The sequence below is a fragment of the Pyrgilauda ruficollis genome, unplaced genomic scaffold (genome assembly GCF_017590135.1).
Source record: "Pyrgilauda ruficollis isolate IOZ18807 unplaced genomic scaffold, ASM1759013v1 scaffold9, whole genome shotgun sequence".
Taxonomy (NCBI): domain Eukaryota; kingdom Metazoa; phylum Chordata; class Aves; order Passeriformes; family Passeridae; genus Pyrgilauda; species Pyrgilauda ruficollis.
Genome location: NW_024531043.1, coordinates 5212312 through 5229604, shown reverse-complemented (window position 1 = coordinate 5229604; position 17293 = coordinate 5212312). Strand labels below are relative to the sequence as shown.

General features: G+C 54.1%; 1 gene segment (V, D, J or C); it reads right to left on the bottom strand.

Annotated features, from left to right (window-relative positions):
* Window positions 1–789: 789 nt before the first annotated feature.
* LOC121365155 lies at window positions 790–1302 on the bottom strand. The segment is given in 2 exon segments: window positions 790–1124; window positions 1257–1302. Coding segments are annotated over 2 exon segments (381 nt in total).
* Window positions 1303–17293: the final 15991 nt, after the last annotated feature.

Below are 17293 nucleotides of genomic sequence, written 5' to 3'. Positions count from 1 at the left end.
CCCCAGCCCCACATCCACAACTCTGCTTGGCCATGAGAAGGACGGAAAATCTATGCTTTTAATTCTTCTGTCTTTATCACTTCACCAGCATAGCTGCTGCTGTCCCTGCTACCACAGAAATAGACAGCCTCGTCCTCGGCTTGGACCCCAGTGATGGTTAACGTGGCCGTGGAGCCGGACAAGGATCCGGAGAATCGCGAAGGGATGTCCGAGGGTCTGTTGGTGTTATCGTAGATCACAGTGACAGGGGCAGTGCCAGGGACCTTCTGCTGGTACCAGCCATACCAGCTGCTGCTAGCTCCAGAGCAGGTGATCCTGACGGTGTCTCCCACCTTGGCTGACATCGAGGATGGCTGAGTCACTGCTGCTGCCTGGACCAGGGAACATGGAGAGGGAGAGGAGAAAGAGGAGGAGAGGGGGTCAGTCAGTGCCCCAGGAGAACAGACATGCCTGTGGACCAAGGTTACAGGGAATGCCACAATCAGAGGAGAATGAACCCAGACACAGCCAAGAGCATATTTGAGGAGTAGAGCCCAGGCCAAGGCATCTCAGCAGAGAGTCAGCTCTGGCAGAGGAAGGTGGATGTGGTTATCAGTAGCAAGAGGCAGTGAGGTGTGGAACACAGCTACACCATGAGTTTTGTAGAAGTGAGGACAATGGTCCCCAGCCACAAAATTCTGTTCTCTGAGACAAAAAATGGTATTCATAGCTATGGTCATGCAGAGGAGACATAAACCTGCCCCAGCCCCACATCCACAACTCTGCTTGGCCATGAGAAGGACGGAAAATCTATGCTTTTAATTCTTCTGTCTTTATCACTTCACCAGCATAGCTGCTGCTGTCCCTGCTACCACAGAAATAGACAGCCTCGTCCTCGGCTTGGACCCCAGTGATGGTTAACGTGCCCGTGGAGCCGGAGGCAGAACCGGAGAATCGCGAAGGGATGTCCGAGGGTCTGCTGCTATCCCCATAGATCACAGTGACAGGGCCAGTGCCAGGACCCTTCTGCTGGAACCAGCCATAATAGTTGCTGCTACCCCCAGAGCAGGTGATCCTGACGGTGTCTCCCACCTTGGCTGACATCTCGGGTGGCTGACTCAGTGATGCTGCCTGGACCAGGGAACCTGCAGAGGGAGAAAAGAGAGGGGAGAAGAAGGAGATCATTGTGCGCCCCAGGAACACAGCTTTTCCAGAGCAGCAGGATGTGCCCTGCATACAGAAGCCCTGTCCAGGCACAGTGACTTTGGCCATGGCACCTGAGCTGTAGGTGAACACCGTGAGTAGGGGAGGGCCCCAGGCCATGGTGCAGTCCCACCAGCTCCATGTCGCCATCCTTGTTTAGGCTGTGCTGTGTAACTTGTCTAGTTTTTAAGCCACCACATGTCTGGGCCATGGCTCCTCCATGAAATTTAGACTCCATTCACAAGACAGGAACATCTTTCCCCAGCTCCCACTCAGCTCCTTCATTAGGGGATTCTTTCCATGCCACATTTCAACTACTGTGGAAAATCGGCCAGATATATGATGAGTTACACCTGACATGGTGGTGGCCAAATGTCCAGATGGTAGAATAGGGTGTTGGTCCCACCAGGGATCCCTAAAGCCAGGGGCTTCTTGTGCACTATCAATCTACAAAACCATCCCTGTAAACTGCAGTTGTCAAGCCTCAGTCATTCCTCAGAAACTGCATCCTCCAGCATCCATGGTCAACAACAACCATCCTGCAGGGAACCTCAATCCTGACCAGCACTGCTATCCCAGCCACCACAGAAATAGACAGCCTCGTCCTCGGCTTGGACCCCAGTGATGGTTAACGTGCCCCCAGAGCCGGAGAATCGCGAAGGGATGTCCGAGGGTCTCTTGTCACTGCTATAGATCACAGTGACAGGGCCAGTGCCAGGGACCTTCTGCTGGTACCAGCCATAGCCATAGCTGCTGCTGCCCCCAGAGCAGGAGATCCTGACAGTCCCTTCCATGCTGGCTGGCAGCAAGGATGGCGGCTGAATTAGTGCTGCCTGGACCAGGGAACCTGGAGAGGGAGAGAAGAGAGGGGAGAAGAAGGGGGTCAGTCAGTGTCCCAGGAGCACAGGCCTGCCTAGACAAGATTACAAGGAATGCAACAGTCTTGGACAGAACAGACAGGGACATGGTCACAAGCACATTCCAGAGGCAGAGCCCAGCCCATGGCAAATGGCTGCACAGAAGCAGCTCTGGCAGCATAGGAGCACATGGTCATCAGCATCAAGAGGCTGTGGGGGACACAGCTACACCAAGAGCTGCAAAGAGGGAGAAGAGCCAAAATCTTTCCTCTGCATTTTGAGTCTCTGTCACTTTCTCTTTCTCATGGTCACCACACACCATAGCTGCTGCCACTGCTGCTGTCAGCGCTACCACAGAAATAGACAGCCTCGTCCTCGGCTTGGACCCCAGTGATGGTTAACGTGCCAGTGGAGCCGGACTTGGATCCGGAGAATCGCGAAGGGATGTCCGAGGGTCTCTTGTCACTGTAGTAGATCACAGTGACAGGGGCACTGCGGGTGCCAGCCATAGCTGTAGCTGCTACCAGAGCAGGTGATCCTGACGGTGTCGCCCTGTCACCAGAGATGAGTGTGCATCAGCCCTGAGCTGGCAGGGGCCAGCACCACTGTGGATCTTCTCCTGCTATCGTAGTTCACAGTGACAGGGACTTCTGCTGGGACCAAGCATTGCCACTGCTACTGATCTTGAAAGTCTCTTCCAGACTGGCTGACACCTCGGACAGCTGACTGAGAGATGCTGCCTGGACCAGTGTGTACCCCAGGACAGCCCTCTCTGACACAGGACAGGGTTCCTGTGCCAAAAAGTCCTGAGGGAATGGAGGGATCAGTGTTTCAGACAAAGCCCAAGGCCTGAGCTCAAGGCTAGGGCCCCATGAAGAGACCTGGCAGAGCATAAGGATGTGGCTGGCAGCAGAATGAGGTGGTGGGGCTGAGGACATGGCAATGCCAGGCACTGCAGAGCCCCAGGGCCTCCTTGTGCACAGCATGAGGCAAGCAGGAGGCCATTCAGAGCCAGTGGTCATGGAGGGGGCACATGAAGCTGCATCAAGCCCACAGGCCTGCTCAGCCCTGAGAGAGGGGACAGAGAAACTCCATCTTTAACTCCTCTGTACCTCATTTCCACCTGTCTCTTTATCACCATACCAGCTGCCACTGCTGCTGTCCCAGCCACCACAGAAATAGACAGCCTCGTCCTCGGCTTGGACCCCAGTGATGGTTAACGTGGCTGTGGAGCTGGAATAGGATCCGGAGAATCGCGAAGGGATGTCCGAGGGTCTCTGGTTACTGTTGTAGATCACAGTGACAGGGCCAGTGCCAGGGACCTTCTGCTGGAACCAGGCATAGTCGCTGCTGCTGCTACCCCCAGAGCAGGTGATCCTGACCGTGTCTCTCACCTTGGCTGACAGTGAGGATGGCTGACTCATTGCTGCCTGGACCAAGGAACCTAGAGAGGGAGAGAAGAGAGGGGAGAAAATGGGGGTCAGTCAGTGTTCCAGGAGCGCAGATCAGCCTGGGCAGGGGAACATGCCCCCTCTGCCCTCCAGTCAGAATGACTCATGGCACCTGAGCTGTGGGTGAGCACTGAAGAGGAGCAGGGGCCCAGGCTATGGTGCAATCCCGTCAGTTCCATGACCTCACACTGATGTGCCATGGACCTTGACCAGGAGAGCTGTTGCTGTCCAAGGCACCACAGAAATAGACAGCTTCATCCTCGGCTTGGAACCCAGAGATGGTTAATGTGCCTGTGGAGTTGGATATGGAACCAGAGAACTGTTAAGGGATGTCTGAGGGTCTCTTATCATTAAGATAGATCACAGTGACAGGGGCAGTGCCAGGGACCTTCTGCTGGAACCAGCCATAGTTGTAGCTGCTCCCAGAGCAGGAGATCTGTCTGGTTTCACCCATGTTTAATTAGACTGAGTATGGCTGACTCAGTGCTCCTGCCTAGGTCAGGGAGCCTAGAGAGGGAGAGGGGTGATACTAGAAGGGTCAGTTATTTCTCCTCAGGAGCACAGCCCTGCCCAGGCAGTGTGACAGTCCCCTGTGCCCAATGGTTCTGGTGGACAGTGGAACAAACAGGCTCAAGACAGAGAGGAAGATTAGAGACCCATGGCCCTGGAAGGAGAGCTGGCAGCAGCAGAGCAATAGAACATCACCCTCTGAGGGAAAGGGACGTGGTCATGGCTACAGAAACATGGGGGAATCAGGGCCCAGCCTGACCCAGGGCAATGCAGGAGAAGCAGCTTCAGCAGTAGCAGCTGCAGCAGCAGGAGGGAGCAGCCTGAAGCAAAAGGCAACAGGGCTGGAGATGAGGCAGTGGAATTCCTATTATGGGGACAGGGGAAAGAGTCCCCTCCTATGGGGACTTGTCATGCACATTCATGTGCTTAGGCAGGGGACAGGAACCTGCCTCAACTCCACTATCACAGCTTTGTTTGTCCATCAGAAAAAATGGCTCAAAACCTTCCTCTCCTGACACTGGTTTCTGTGTCTCACTTCTTCATTACTCACTGGCTTCATCATGCCCACCAGTACCGCTGCTGTCCCAGCTACCACAGAAATAGACAGCCTCGTCCTCGGCTTGGACCCCAGTGATGGTTAACGTGTTCGAGGAGCCGGACCCGGATCCGGAGAATCGCGAAGGGATGTCCGAGGGTCTGTTGTTATTGTTGTAGATCACAGTGACAGGGGCAGTGCCAGGGACCTTCTGCTGGTACCAGCCAGCATAAGCATAGCTGTAGCTACTAATCCCAGAGCAGGTGATCCTGACTGTTATCCGAGGTGTCTCTCATTGGCTGACATCTCAGGTGGCTGAGTCAGCGATGCTGCCTGGACTAGGGAACCTGGAGAGGGAGAGAAGAGAGGGGAGAAGAAGGTGGTCAGTCAGTGTCCCCGGAGCACTACCTGGTCCTGCCTGGGCAGCAGGATGGGATTCCTGTGCCCAAAAGCCCAGTGCAGGCACAGCAAGTCTGGCCATGGCACCTGAGCTGTGGTGAGCACTGCCAGGAGAGGAGGGGCCCAGGCCACAGTGTGATCCCACCAGCTCCATGTCCTCACTCTGATGGGGCTGTGCTGTGGCACCCAACACCCTCTTATGTGCCTGCCTACCCGACAGTGGCCCTCCATAGAAATGTTTGCCCCAACATCTCCCGACAGCTTCTGTCCCACTGCTTCCTTTCTTTCTTGCCCACCAATGCAGGAAGATATCTCCAGGCCACCTGCTTCCCTGGGCACTCAGCTGGGAAAAACAGGTCCTGCTGCAAGCCAGGACACCAGAAGCTGGTGTATCCCAGGAGCCACAGGACTATGCTCAGCTGAATTGAGGTGTGTGGGCAAAGGCCCCTCAACCTTAGCCAAGTTCCATGTCAAGAGATGGCAGGAACATTTTCTACCCTGCCTTGCCAATGCATCCTCTGCTGCCACCTTCACCAAGCCTGTGACCCTGGTGTCACCCACCCACTGTGCATCCCCTGAGGCAGCTCAGCTCTTCCAGCCACTCTGTTCTCATGCAGGAGCTTCTGCGCAGGGTTCTGTAGATATCTCCAGGCCACCTGCTTCCCTGGGCACTCAGCTGGAGAAAACAGGTTCTGCTCGAAGCACAGGTGGTATATCTTAGAAGCTGGTGTATCTCAGGAGCCACAGGACTACAGTCAGCTGGATTGAAATGTGTGGGCAAAGGCCCCTCAATCTTAGCAAAGATCAGCTCTTCCAGCCACTCTCTTCTCATGCAGGAGCTTCTGTGCAGGGCTCTGCACCTGGAGCTGCCCCAGCCAAGCCCATGGCCACCCACCAGGGCTGAGGTGCCGCAACACCCTCAATGCAGGCACTGCCTCAGCACCAGTGACCATCCCTTTGTCAGCAGCCCCACAGGGAATAGAAGGGCTCTGCATCCTGAAGCCCCTGGAGACTGGCCAGCCCCACACACCTTCACAGACCTCTCCACACCACCCTTCTCAGACCCGCCTCTGCCTTTCCATGCTGCTCCTTTGGCCATGGAGGCAGACAAGGAAAATTGCAAAGGGATGCTTGAGGGTATGTTGCTGCTCTAGTGACAGGGGCACGGCCAGGGACCCTCTCCTGGACCAGCCAGCATAAGTCTAAATACCACTAAGCCCAGAGAGGCTGATCTTTGTGGTTTCTCTGAGGTTAGCTGACACTAAGGATGGCTGACATGGCAATACTGCCTGGACCAGGGGAGCTGGAGAAGGAGACAGGAAAAGAGAGGTTCAGTAAGGCAGGGAGGTCTACCCTGATGCATGATACTGGAATGTAAGGAATCCTCACAGAACCATGTACACACATGGTTGATTTTGTATCACATCAACAATCCACTGTACAACTGCAGCAGCATCACTGCTGCCGTCATAGTTACCACAGAAATAGACAGCCTCATCCTTGGCTTGGACCCCAGTGATGGTTAACGTGTTCGAGGAACCAGACCCAGATCCGGAGAATCATGAAGGGATGTCTGAGGGTCTTTTGTCATTCCAGTAGATCACAGTAACAGGGCCAGTGCCAGGGACCTTCTGCTGGTACCAGCCATAGTTGTTGGTGCTAACCCCAGAGCAGGTGATCCTTACAGTGTCTCACATGTTTGCTGATATCGAGGATGGCTGAGTCACTGTTGCTGCCTGGACCAGGGAACCTGGAGAGGGACAGGGTGAGAGGGGAGAAGGATGGGGGTCAGTCAGTGTTCCAGGAGCACAGGTTTGCCCAGATAAGGTTATGGGGAAGGCAACAGTCAAAGGAGAACAGACATGGAAAATGGCCACAGGCACAACTGGGGAGCAGAGCTCAGCCCCAGGTATCCCAGCACAGAGGCACCAAGAGGGGGACATGGCCATTAGTAGTAGGTCAGAGAATAGTGGGAGACAAAGCCACACTATGGGTTTTGTAGGGACCAGAACAAAGACCCCCAACCACAAAGTCACCTCCCAGTCTCTAGGACAAAAAATGGGTAAAATTCAGGGCCAGGGTAATGTCGAGGAGATAAAAACTTGCTCTGGTCCCACATCCACAACTCTGAATGGTCATGAGAATGACAGAAAATCTCAATTTCTACTTCCTCTGTACATCACTTGAAAATCTGTGTCACTATACCAGCACCACTGCTGTCCCTGCCACCACAGAAATAGACAGCCTCATCCTCCGCTTGGACCCCAGTGATGGTTAACGTGGCCGTGGTTCCAGATTTGGATCCAGAGATTCAGGATGCCTGAGGGTCTCTGGTCATTCCGGTAGATCACAGTGACGGGAGCAGTGCCAGGGACCTTCTGCTGGAACCAGCCATAGTCGCCGTAGCTACTCCCAGAGCAGGTGATTTTGATGGTCTCTCCCACAGTGTCTGACACCGAGGGTGGCAGACTCAGTGATGCTGCCTGGACCAGGGAACCTGGAGAGGGAGAGGAGAGAGGGGAGGAGAGGGGGTGAGTCAGTGACCTGGGAGCACAGGTCTCTCTGGGCAGTGGGACAGGGATGCCACTCCTGTGCTCAAAGTCCCCAGCTGGTCACACTGAGTCTGGCCAGGATATCTGCACCAGGGATGAATAGCACTGCGAGGAGGGGGACAAGGTCAGCCAGGTGCCAGCTGCTCAGACATCACAGGATGGGGATGGGTTCAGGCTCCTTGCTGTTATGGGTCATAGCGGGATGTTGTCCAGGGTCAGGGGCTTCCCTGAGGGCCAGAGGTGCTCATGGAGTCCTGCACAGGCTGAAAGTGAGCCCAGTGGGCCGGCACTGAGTACACACAGCCAATGCAGCCGTAGCCCAGCAGCTCCTCTTGAACACAAGGGAGCATGACCAGCCCTGATCTGCCCTGGCAGCCTCATGCATGACCCCAGAGCTCCAGCACCCATGGGAAATATCCCTTCCTTGGCTTTGAAGACAAAGCTTTGGCCCAGCTCCCTGGCCCATGGCATGTCCCTGTCTCTTGGTGCTGGAGCCACGAGGCGGAACTCTCCTGGGTGATGTTCAAAGGTGCCTGGGAGCTGGGCCAGGAAGCACCTGGCTGGGCCCTGAACATCAGCTGAAGAGCACCGGGGGACATTGGCCCTGGCACAGTGTACAGGGACAGGGCTGCAGGGAGGTTATCCCTTCCCCAAATGGCAGGAGATGGGCAGAGGGATGGGACTGTAAGAAACAGCTGAGGTGGGAGGCTTTTGTATCACTTCCCCATTGTTCAGTGTCACGGTGCAGCTGAGGGTGCCATCACTGCTGCTGTCACCACCACCACAGAAATAGACAGCCTCGTCCTCGGCTTGGACCCCAGAGATGGTTAACGTGTTCGTGGAGCCGGACAAGGATCCGGAGAATCGCGAAGGGATGTCCGAGGGTCTGCTGTTACTGTCGTAGATCACAGTGACAGGGGCAGTGCCAGGGACCTTCTGCTGATGCCAGCCAGCATAGCTCCAGCTGCTAATCCCGGAGCAGGTGATCCTGACGGTGTCTTCCACGACAGCTGACAGTGAGGATGGCTGCTGAGTCAGTGATACTGCCTGGACCAGGGAACCTGGAGAGGGAGAGAAGAGAGGGGAGAAGAAGAGGGTCAGTCAGTGTCCCAGGAGCAGAGACCTCCCGATGGAAGATCATGTGTCCCCTGTGTCCAGAAGCCCTGCTCAGGCACAGCAAATCTAGCCATGGCACCTGTGCTCTGGGCGAGCACTGCAAGGAGAAGGGCCCAGGCCATGGTGCAATCCCACCAGCTCCATGTCCTCACAGTGATGGGGCTTTGCTGTGACTTGACCCACTTTTAAGCCCCTACTTCCCAGGCACAGGCTCTCCATGGATATGTGGCACCCAGTGTTCCCTGGAAGTCCTGTCCCAGTGCTATCCCCACATGCTGCAGGCACCTCTGGCCCACCAAAGATCGCTCTGTGTTGCCTGCTCCTTCCCTAATATGGCTGATGCACTCTCAGATCTGCTGGGGACTACGCTGAGCCTGTTTCTGCCCAGTAGGACCATGGCCTCTATGCACCAGGAGTTCTGTGCACAGAGCAGGGGACAGCACCACCTGGCCATGGGGACACATCCACCTGCCCTGGAGCACCCAAGGCTGGTTGGTGCCTCCTGGTCCAAAGGGCACTGTGGTCCCTGGGTGCTGATCAGCAGCTGGGAAAACCACATCCTGCTTCAACTGAGGGCGCTACCCTGAGCCTCTCAGAATTGCCACAAAAGATGTGCAGAACAGAGAAACGGGGCTTTGAAAGGCAATGGGAACCAGACCAAGATCAGGAGCTTCCAGGCTCAACAACGCTGAGGAAAATCAAGCCCCCATTTCCTCCAAATTCAAAGTGAGCTGAGGGTCTCCAACAGCTTTGCAGCAACTGTGGGTAGAGCAGGTCTGGTGTGTGTACCCATCACGAGCTCGTAGGGCCTGCACTCCTGTCCGGCCGGGGGCAGCCGCTCTGCCTCCTGCGCACAGCACGGCCCCCGGCAGCCGCCAAAGCAGCCGGCGGGGCCGCTCTGAGCCCCGCTGGCCCCTGGCTGCCCACAGCCCCTTTGCCTCCTGCCTGGCCGTGAGCTCCTGCCTGCGCGGTGGAGCCACACTGACACCGTGTGGGGACAAGAAGGGCCTCAGGGACGGCACTGCAGGAACTGAGAGCAGAGCCCGGCACAGGACTCTGCCCTTGCTGCCTCTCACCCCTGCCATGGCTTCCAGCAGGTCCAGAGATTGCTCCAGCCCTGGCCACAACCATCAGGGTTTCTGCATGGCACCGTGCCCGCGGCAGCCTGTGCTCACAGGGGAGAGGCTGTCACACAGACACAGGGTCCTTTGGCACAGTTGCTGTCACCAGAGATGAGTGTGCATCAGCCCTGAGCTGGCAGGGACTGGCAGGGACCAGAATGTCCAGAGATCATGACAGGGATTGTCCCTGCTCCTCTGAGCAACCATAGGACCGGACATTTTGAGGGCAGGGACTAGTAGCCCCACCACAGCTCTTCACTTCCAGAAGCCATGCCATTTCAATATCCTCCTGCACCCCTGAGGGTCTCTTCAAGCTGTCATAGATCACAGGGGCACCATCAGAGACCTTCTGCTGGTACCAGGCACAGCCACTGCTACCCCCAGAGCAGAAGGTCTTGATGGTTTCTCTCAGACTGGCTGACACTGAGGATGGCTGACTCAGAGATACTGCCTGGGCCAGGGACTGCGGAGAAGGACCAGAGAGGGGAGTAGAGGGGGTTTACCCACTGTTCCAGGAACGTGGTCATCTCCTGGGCAGGGGGATGTGGAATACCACACTCAAAGGAGAATGGCTGCAACCACAGCCACTAGTGAATCTGAGGAGCAGAGCCAAGCCAAATGTACCCCAAGGCATCCCAGCACAGAGGATGGCAATAGCAGGAGAATGTGGTCATCAGTAGCAAGAGGCAGTGGGGTGGGGGAAAAAGCTACACCATGAGTATTGTACAGAACAGGACAATGATCCCAAGTCCCAAGTTTCCTTCCAGTGCACTAGGACATAAAAGGGGGAACATTTGTAGCCATGGTCATGCAGGGGAGACAAAAACCTGCCCCAGCCTCAGATTCATCACTCTGATTGCAATGAGAAGAACAGTAAAATGCCATTTTTATTTCCTCTGTACATCATTTGAAAATCTGTCATTTTCATTACACCAACATAGCTGCTGTCTATGCCACCACAGAAATAGACAGCCTCGTCCTTGGCTTGGACCCCAGTGATGGTTAACATGCCTCCAGAGCCGGAGAATCGCGAAGGGATGTCTGAGGGTCTCTTGTCATTGTAGTAGATCACAGTGACAGGGCCAGTGCCAGGGACCTTCTGCTGGAACCAGCCATAGTAGCTGTTGCTGCTACCGGAGCAGGTGATCCTGACAGTGTCTCCCACCTTGGCCGATATCTCAGATGGCTGAGTCACCGCTGCCTGGACCAGGGAACCTGGAGAGGGAGAGAAGAGAGGGGAGAAGACAGGGATCAGTCAGTGTGTCCCAGGTGCACAAACCGGTGTGGCAGCAGGACAGGGTCCAAGTGCCCAAAGACCCCAAAGATATCATGGAGTGGCCTAGAGACACACACAGAACACAGCATGTGGGTGCCTCCACCGTGTTGACCAGCATTGCTGCCGTCATTGCTGCCACAGAAATAGACTGTCTAGCCCTTGGCTTGGACCCCAGTGATGGTTAAGGTGTTTGTGGAGCTGGATGTGGATCCAGAGAATCGTGAAGGGATGCCCGAGGGTCTCTTGTTGTCGTTATAGATCACAGTGACAGGGGCAGTGCCAGGAACCTTCTGCTGGAACCAGCCAAAGCCAAAGATGCTGCTAACCCCAGAGCAGGTGATCCTGACCGTGTCTGCCACTTTGGCTGACAGTGAGGATGGGTGACTCAGTGCTGGAGAGGGAGAGAACAGAGGGGAAAAGAGGGGAGACAGCCAGTGTCCAAGGGGCACAGACTGGGCAGTGCCCCTGTGCCCAAAGGCACCAAGATGCAATGGAGGTGCCCACAGCTGCAGACAGAACCCATGGCATGAGGGTCCTGCGGGGAGAAATGCCAGCAGTAAGAGGAGAGAGAATGCTGAGTCAGTGCCTCCACGGTGCTGACCACCACTGCTGCCGTCATGGCTACCACAGAAATAGAAATCCTCATCCTCCGCGTAGACCCCAGTGATGGTTAGCGTGGCCGTGGAGCTGGACTTGGATCCGAAGAATTGCGAAGGGATGTCTGAGGGTCTTTTGTCATTCCAGTAGATCACAGTGACAGGGCTGCTGCCAGGGATCTTCTGCTGATACCAGCCATAGCTGCCGCTACTTCCAGAGCAGGTGATCCTTACAGTGTCTCCCACGTTGGCTGATATCGAGGGTGGCTGAGTCACTGTTGCTGCCTGGACCAGGGAACCTGGAGAGGGACAGGGTGAGAGGGGAGAAGGATGGGGGTCAGTCAGTGTTCCAGGAGCACAGGTTTGCCCAGATAAGGTTATGGGGAATGCAACAGTCAGAGGAGAACAGACATGGAAAATGGCCACAGGCACAACTGGGGAGCAGAGCTCAGCCCCAGGTATCCCAGCACAGAGGCACCAAGAGGGGGACATGGCCATTATTGTGAGTCTTAGTAGTGTTGGAGACCAAGACATTAGTTTTGTAGGGACCAGAACAATAATCCCCAGCCACAAAGGTACCTTCTACTCTTTAGGACAGAAAATGGGCAAAATTAAGAACTATGGTAGTGCAAAGGAGACAAAAACCTGCCCCAGTCCCGCATCCACAACTCTGAATGGTCATGAGAATGACAGAAAATCTCAATTTCTACTTCCTCTGTACATCACTTGAAAATCTGTGTCACTATACCAGCACCACTGCTGTCCCTGCCACCACAGAAATAGACAGCCTCATCCTCCGCTTGGACCCCAGTGATGGTTAACGTGGCCGTGGTTCCAGATTTGGATCCAGAGATTCAGGATGCCTGAGGGTCTCTGGTCATTCCGGTAGATCACAGTGACGGGAGCAGTGCCAGGGACCTTCTGCTGGAACCAGCCATAGTCGCCGTAGCTACTCCCAGAGCAGGTGATTTTGATGGTCTCTCCCACAGTGTCTGACACCGAGGGTGGCAGACTCAGTGATGCTGCCTGGACCAGGGAACCTGGAGAGGGAGAGGAGAGAGGGGAGGAGAGGGGGTGAGTCAGTGACCTGGGAGCACAGGTCTCTCTGGGCAGTGGGACAGGGATGCCACTCCTGTGCTCAAAGTCCCCAGCTGGTCACACTGAGTCTGGCCAGGATATCTGCACCAGGGATGAATAGCACTGCGAGGAGGGGGACAAGGTCAGCCAGGTGCCAGCTGCTCAGACATCACAGGATGGGGATGGGTTCAGGCTCCTTGCTGTTATGGGTCATAGCGGGATGTTGTCCAGGGTCAGGGGCTTCCCTGAGGGCCAGAGGTGCTCATGGAGTCCTGCACAGGCTGAAAGTGAGCCCAGTGGGCCGGCACTGAGTACACACAGCCAATGCAGCCGTAGCCCAGCAGCTCCTCTTGAACACAAGGGAGCATGACCAGCCCTGATCTGCCCTGGCAGCCTCATGCATGACCCCAGAGCTCCAGCACCCATGGGAAATATCCCTTCCTTGGCTTTGAAGACAAAGCCTTGGCCCAACCCCCTGGCACTTGGTGCTGGGGCCACAAGACTAAACCCACCTGGATGATGTTCAGGGGCTCAGCTGGGCTGGGAGGTAGCCAGCAGGGCCCTTGGCACCCACTGAGTAGCGCAGGAGGACCTTGGCCCTGATGCAGTATGCAGGGGCAGGACTTCAGGGAGGTCATCCCTTCCCCAAATGGCAGGAGAAGGGCACAGTCATAAGACTCTTCAGAGACAGCTGAGGTGGGAGGTTTTTGTATCACTTCCCCATTGTTCAGTGTCACTGGGCAGCATCACTGCTGCTGTCATAGCTACCACAGAAATAGACAGCCTCGTCCTCGGCTTGGACCCCAGTGATGGTTAACGTGGCCGTGGTGCCGGACTTGGATCCGGAGAATCGCGAAGGGATGTCCGAGGGTCTGCTGTTATCCCAATTGATCACAGTGACAGGGCAGTGCCTTCTGCTGATACCAGCCATAGTTGCTGCTGATACCAGGCATAGCTGCCGCTGCCACCAGAGGTGGTGGTCCTGGCAGTGTCTCCCATATTGGCTGACACCAAGGATGATTCACTACTGCTACCTGGACCAGGGAGTGTGGAGAGGGAGACAGTAGAGGAGGATCAGCCAGTCTCCCAGGAGCACAGACCTTCCTGGACAGGGAATGCAGGTTACAGGGAATGCAACAGTCTTGGACAGAACAGACAGGGACAAGGTCACAGGCACATTTGAGGAGAAGAGCCCAGCCTATTGAAGAATGGCTGTACAGAAGAAGTTCTTGCAGCACAGGAGGAGATGGTCATCAGTATCAAGAGGCTGTGGGGGACACAGCTACATCAAGGTCTTTGAAGGGAACAGGACAATGGGCCCCAGCTGCATAATCACTTCCTGATCTCTGCAACACCAAAGAGAGGACATTCCGTGCTGTGGCCATGCAGAAGGGACAGGAGTATGCCTCATCTACACATATAGCCAGGACAGAGAAGGACCAAAATTTTTCCTCTGGTTTTGGAAATCTGTCAGACTTCCTGGTACTCATTGTCACTATACACCATAGCTGCCACTGCTGCTGTCATAGCCACCACAGAAATAGACAGCCTCGTCCTCGGCTTGGACCCCAGTGATGGTTAACGTGGCTGAGGAGCCGGACTGGGATCCGGAGAATCGCGAAGGGATGTCCGAGGGTCTCTTGTTATTAGCATAGATCACAGTGACAGGGCCACTGCCAGGGACTTTCTGCTGATACCAGCCAGCATAAGGATAGCTGCTGCTAAGCCCAGAGCAGGTGATCCTGACAGTGTCTCCCGTCTCTCTCACTTGGCTGACAGTGAGGATGGCTGCTGAGTCAGCGCTGCCTGGACCAGGGAACCTGGAGAGGGAGAGAAGAGAGGGGAGAAGAAGGGGGTCAGTCAGTGTCCCAGGAGCACAGGCCTGCCTGGGCAGCAGGATGGGATCCCTGTGCCCAAAGGCCCCATCCTGGCTCAGCAAGTCTGGCCATGGCACCTGAGCTGTGGTGAGCACTGCCAGGAGAGGAGGGGCCCAGGCCACAGTGTGATCCCACCAGCTCCATGTCCTCACTCTGATGGGGCTGTGCTGTGGCACCCAACACCCTCTTATGTGCCTGCCTACCCGACAGTGGCCCTCCATAGAAATGTTTGCCCCAACATCTCCCGACAGCTTCTGTCCCACTGCTTCCTTTCTTTCTTGCCCACCAATGCAGGAAGATATCTCCAGGCCACCTGCTTCCCTGGGCACTCAGCTGGGAAAAACAGGTCCTGCTGCAAGCCAGGACACCAGAAGCTGGTGTATCTTAGGAGCCACAGGACTATGCTCAGCTGAATTGAGGTGTGTGGGCAAAGGCCCCTCAACCTTAGCCAAGTTCCATGTCAAGAGATGGCAGGAACATTTTCTACCCTGCCTTGCCAATGCATCCTCTGCTGCCACCTTCACCAAGCCTGTGACCCTGGTGTCACCCACCCACTGTGCATCCCCTGAGGCAGCTCAGCTCTTCCAGCCACTCTCTTCTCATGGAGGAGCTTCTGCGCAGGGCTCTGCACCTGGAGCTGCCCCAGCCAAACCCATGGCCACCCACCAGGGCTGAGGTGCCGCAACACCCTCAATGCAGGCACTGCCTCAGCACCAGTGACCCTCCCTTTGTCAGCAGCACCACAGAGAACAGAAGGGCTCTGCACCCTGAAGCCCCTGTAGCACAAGGGCAAGTGCCCAGCCTGGCCAGCCCCACACACCTGTTTAATGATATCCTTGTGCATGAAGTAACTAGAATATCAGAACATGGCCCAAGCCCTCCTTTGAGGTCAGCTGTGTTGCATTGAGCTCAGCTGAAGTCACGATGCTTTTGATTTGCTGTTGGTCATACTTGACATCCTCTGGAATTGTGGCCTGATCAGAATGACTGCCACAGCCTTGGTTCTCCCACAGTTGCTTCTAGCTCTCTAAAGCTGCAATTTCAACTTTCTCCCTCTAAAGACCATACAACACAGAAAAGGTGGGAAGAGGACTTGTAAAATGCTGACTAAATTTCTGCTCCCCCTGCAAAGTCTAAGTGCCAGACTAAACTGTGCTGTTCCTGTCTTTATGCAGATCCTCATTTCTCTTGGTTTTGTCCCATTCATCTCCCCCATAGTTATGACTTTGTGTATGGTTGTCTAAACTGCATACCATAAAAATTAAATAAAAATATAGATGAAAGTCTGTCTACATAGGTGTTGAAGATAAATACCACTAAAAAAAACCCAGTGGTGGAGTATCCTCCTGCAAAAGATCTGTAGAATGCTATTGCAATCACAAATGATATAAACAAGTAGTACCAGTCACCAGATAAAATCCACTTGCATTGTTTTAGTTGTTCTTTCCCAGAAGTCATCAAGTGAAATAGTGGTTCTATCAGCAGATTGTCTTGGAAATCTTGTTTTTCCAAAAGCTTGAGAGCTTTAGCCTTAGCAGTTTATCCAACTGAAAATCTGTCACCTCTTTGCTGCCATCTTCTGGCTACTTGCTGCAGCAGACTGCTGCAGCAGGGTGAGGATGCAGTGTGAAATGCTGTCTTCAGAGGGTAGCAGAGGTTGCTTCTCTTTTCAGTGTTAAACAGATTCTTCACCCCTTTTCAGCACTTCATAATAATTTTCCCTAGGGAAGGCCATCAGCTTGGTCTATCATATCATTCCCGCTGAGACATATTCCAGCACTTCATGCATTTGCACCGTGGCTCATGAGGTCAAGATGCTGATGGCTTGCTCTTGTTTTTTTTTCCAACTTGATATTAATTCCTTAGCAGGTGATACCACTGTGTGAAGTAGTAATTGAAAGAAGTCATAAGAACCAATGTGATTTGGACAACTTTGGGGGAATTCCTTGCCCTTTTCTCTCCTAGAAAAACAGGATGTGTTCAGAAGTGCATTGTGACCTTTGCCCATACAATGGGACAGAAACTGCATCCTCCTTCCTTCATAGTGCTGTTCAGCCAGTGTCTGTACATGTTAAATAATTAGAAATTTGTGTTCCAAAATATTGCCACTTCTCATGTCTTTCTTTGAACGACAAAGCAGCTGTACCAAAATGTAAGTTTGAAGAATGCCATGGAGTAGAGAAGGACTTGATATGTGTAAAAAAGGCAAGCAAGTAGAGGCAAACAGAAAATCTATTTCATTTTAATATAAGACAAGAGCATGGTTCTATCAATGATTAACAGAAAGATCATACCCTTTGCAAAAGTGGATCAAGCAGGGGAAGGAATGCAAATGATTGCTTCATGTTGGAAGATATGATGAGAAATGTCAAAATCTGTGCTTCCTGATAATACTTCTATGTGGTTTTAGTGATGTCCATCCCTCTTGCAAAAAGCCTGGTGATTCTGTGGGTGTCTGACATCTCCTTTTTATTTGTCAGCTGAGAGACTGGGCTGGTTGATGTGTGTTAGGCAGCAGATTTAATGAGAGCACCTGATGGAGAAGTAGCTCTGCTTATCTACACTGAGGTCAATGCTGGGGATAATTGGATGGGTTCTATACTGCCTGATTTCTGTAGTTTACAAGAATATTAATGCTAGTGAAAAATGGTAGCAGTTGACATGTAATGAGGAACAGATATAGAATTTAGTTGTACCAATTTGGAAACAGCTATCTGTGGCAGAAGGGGAAGGTTCTAACTGCC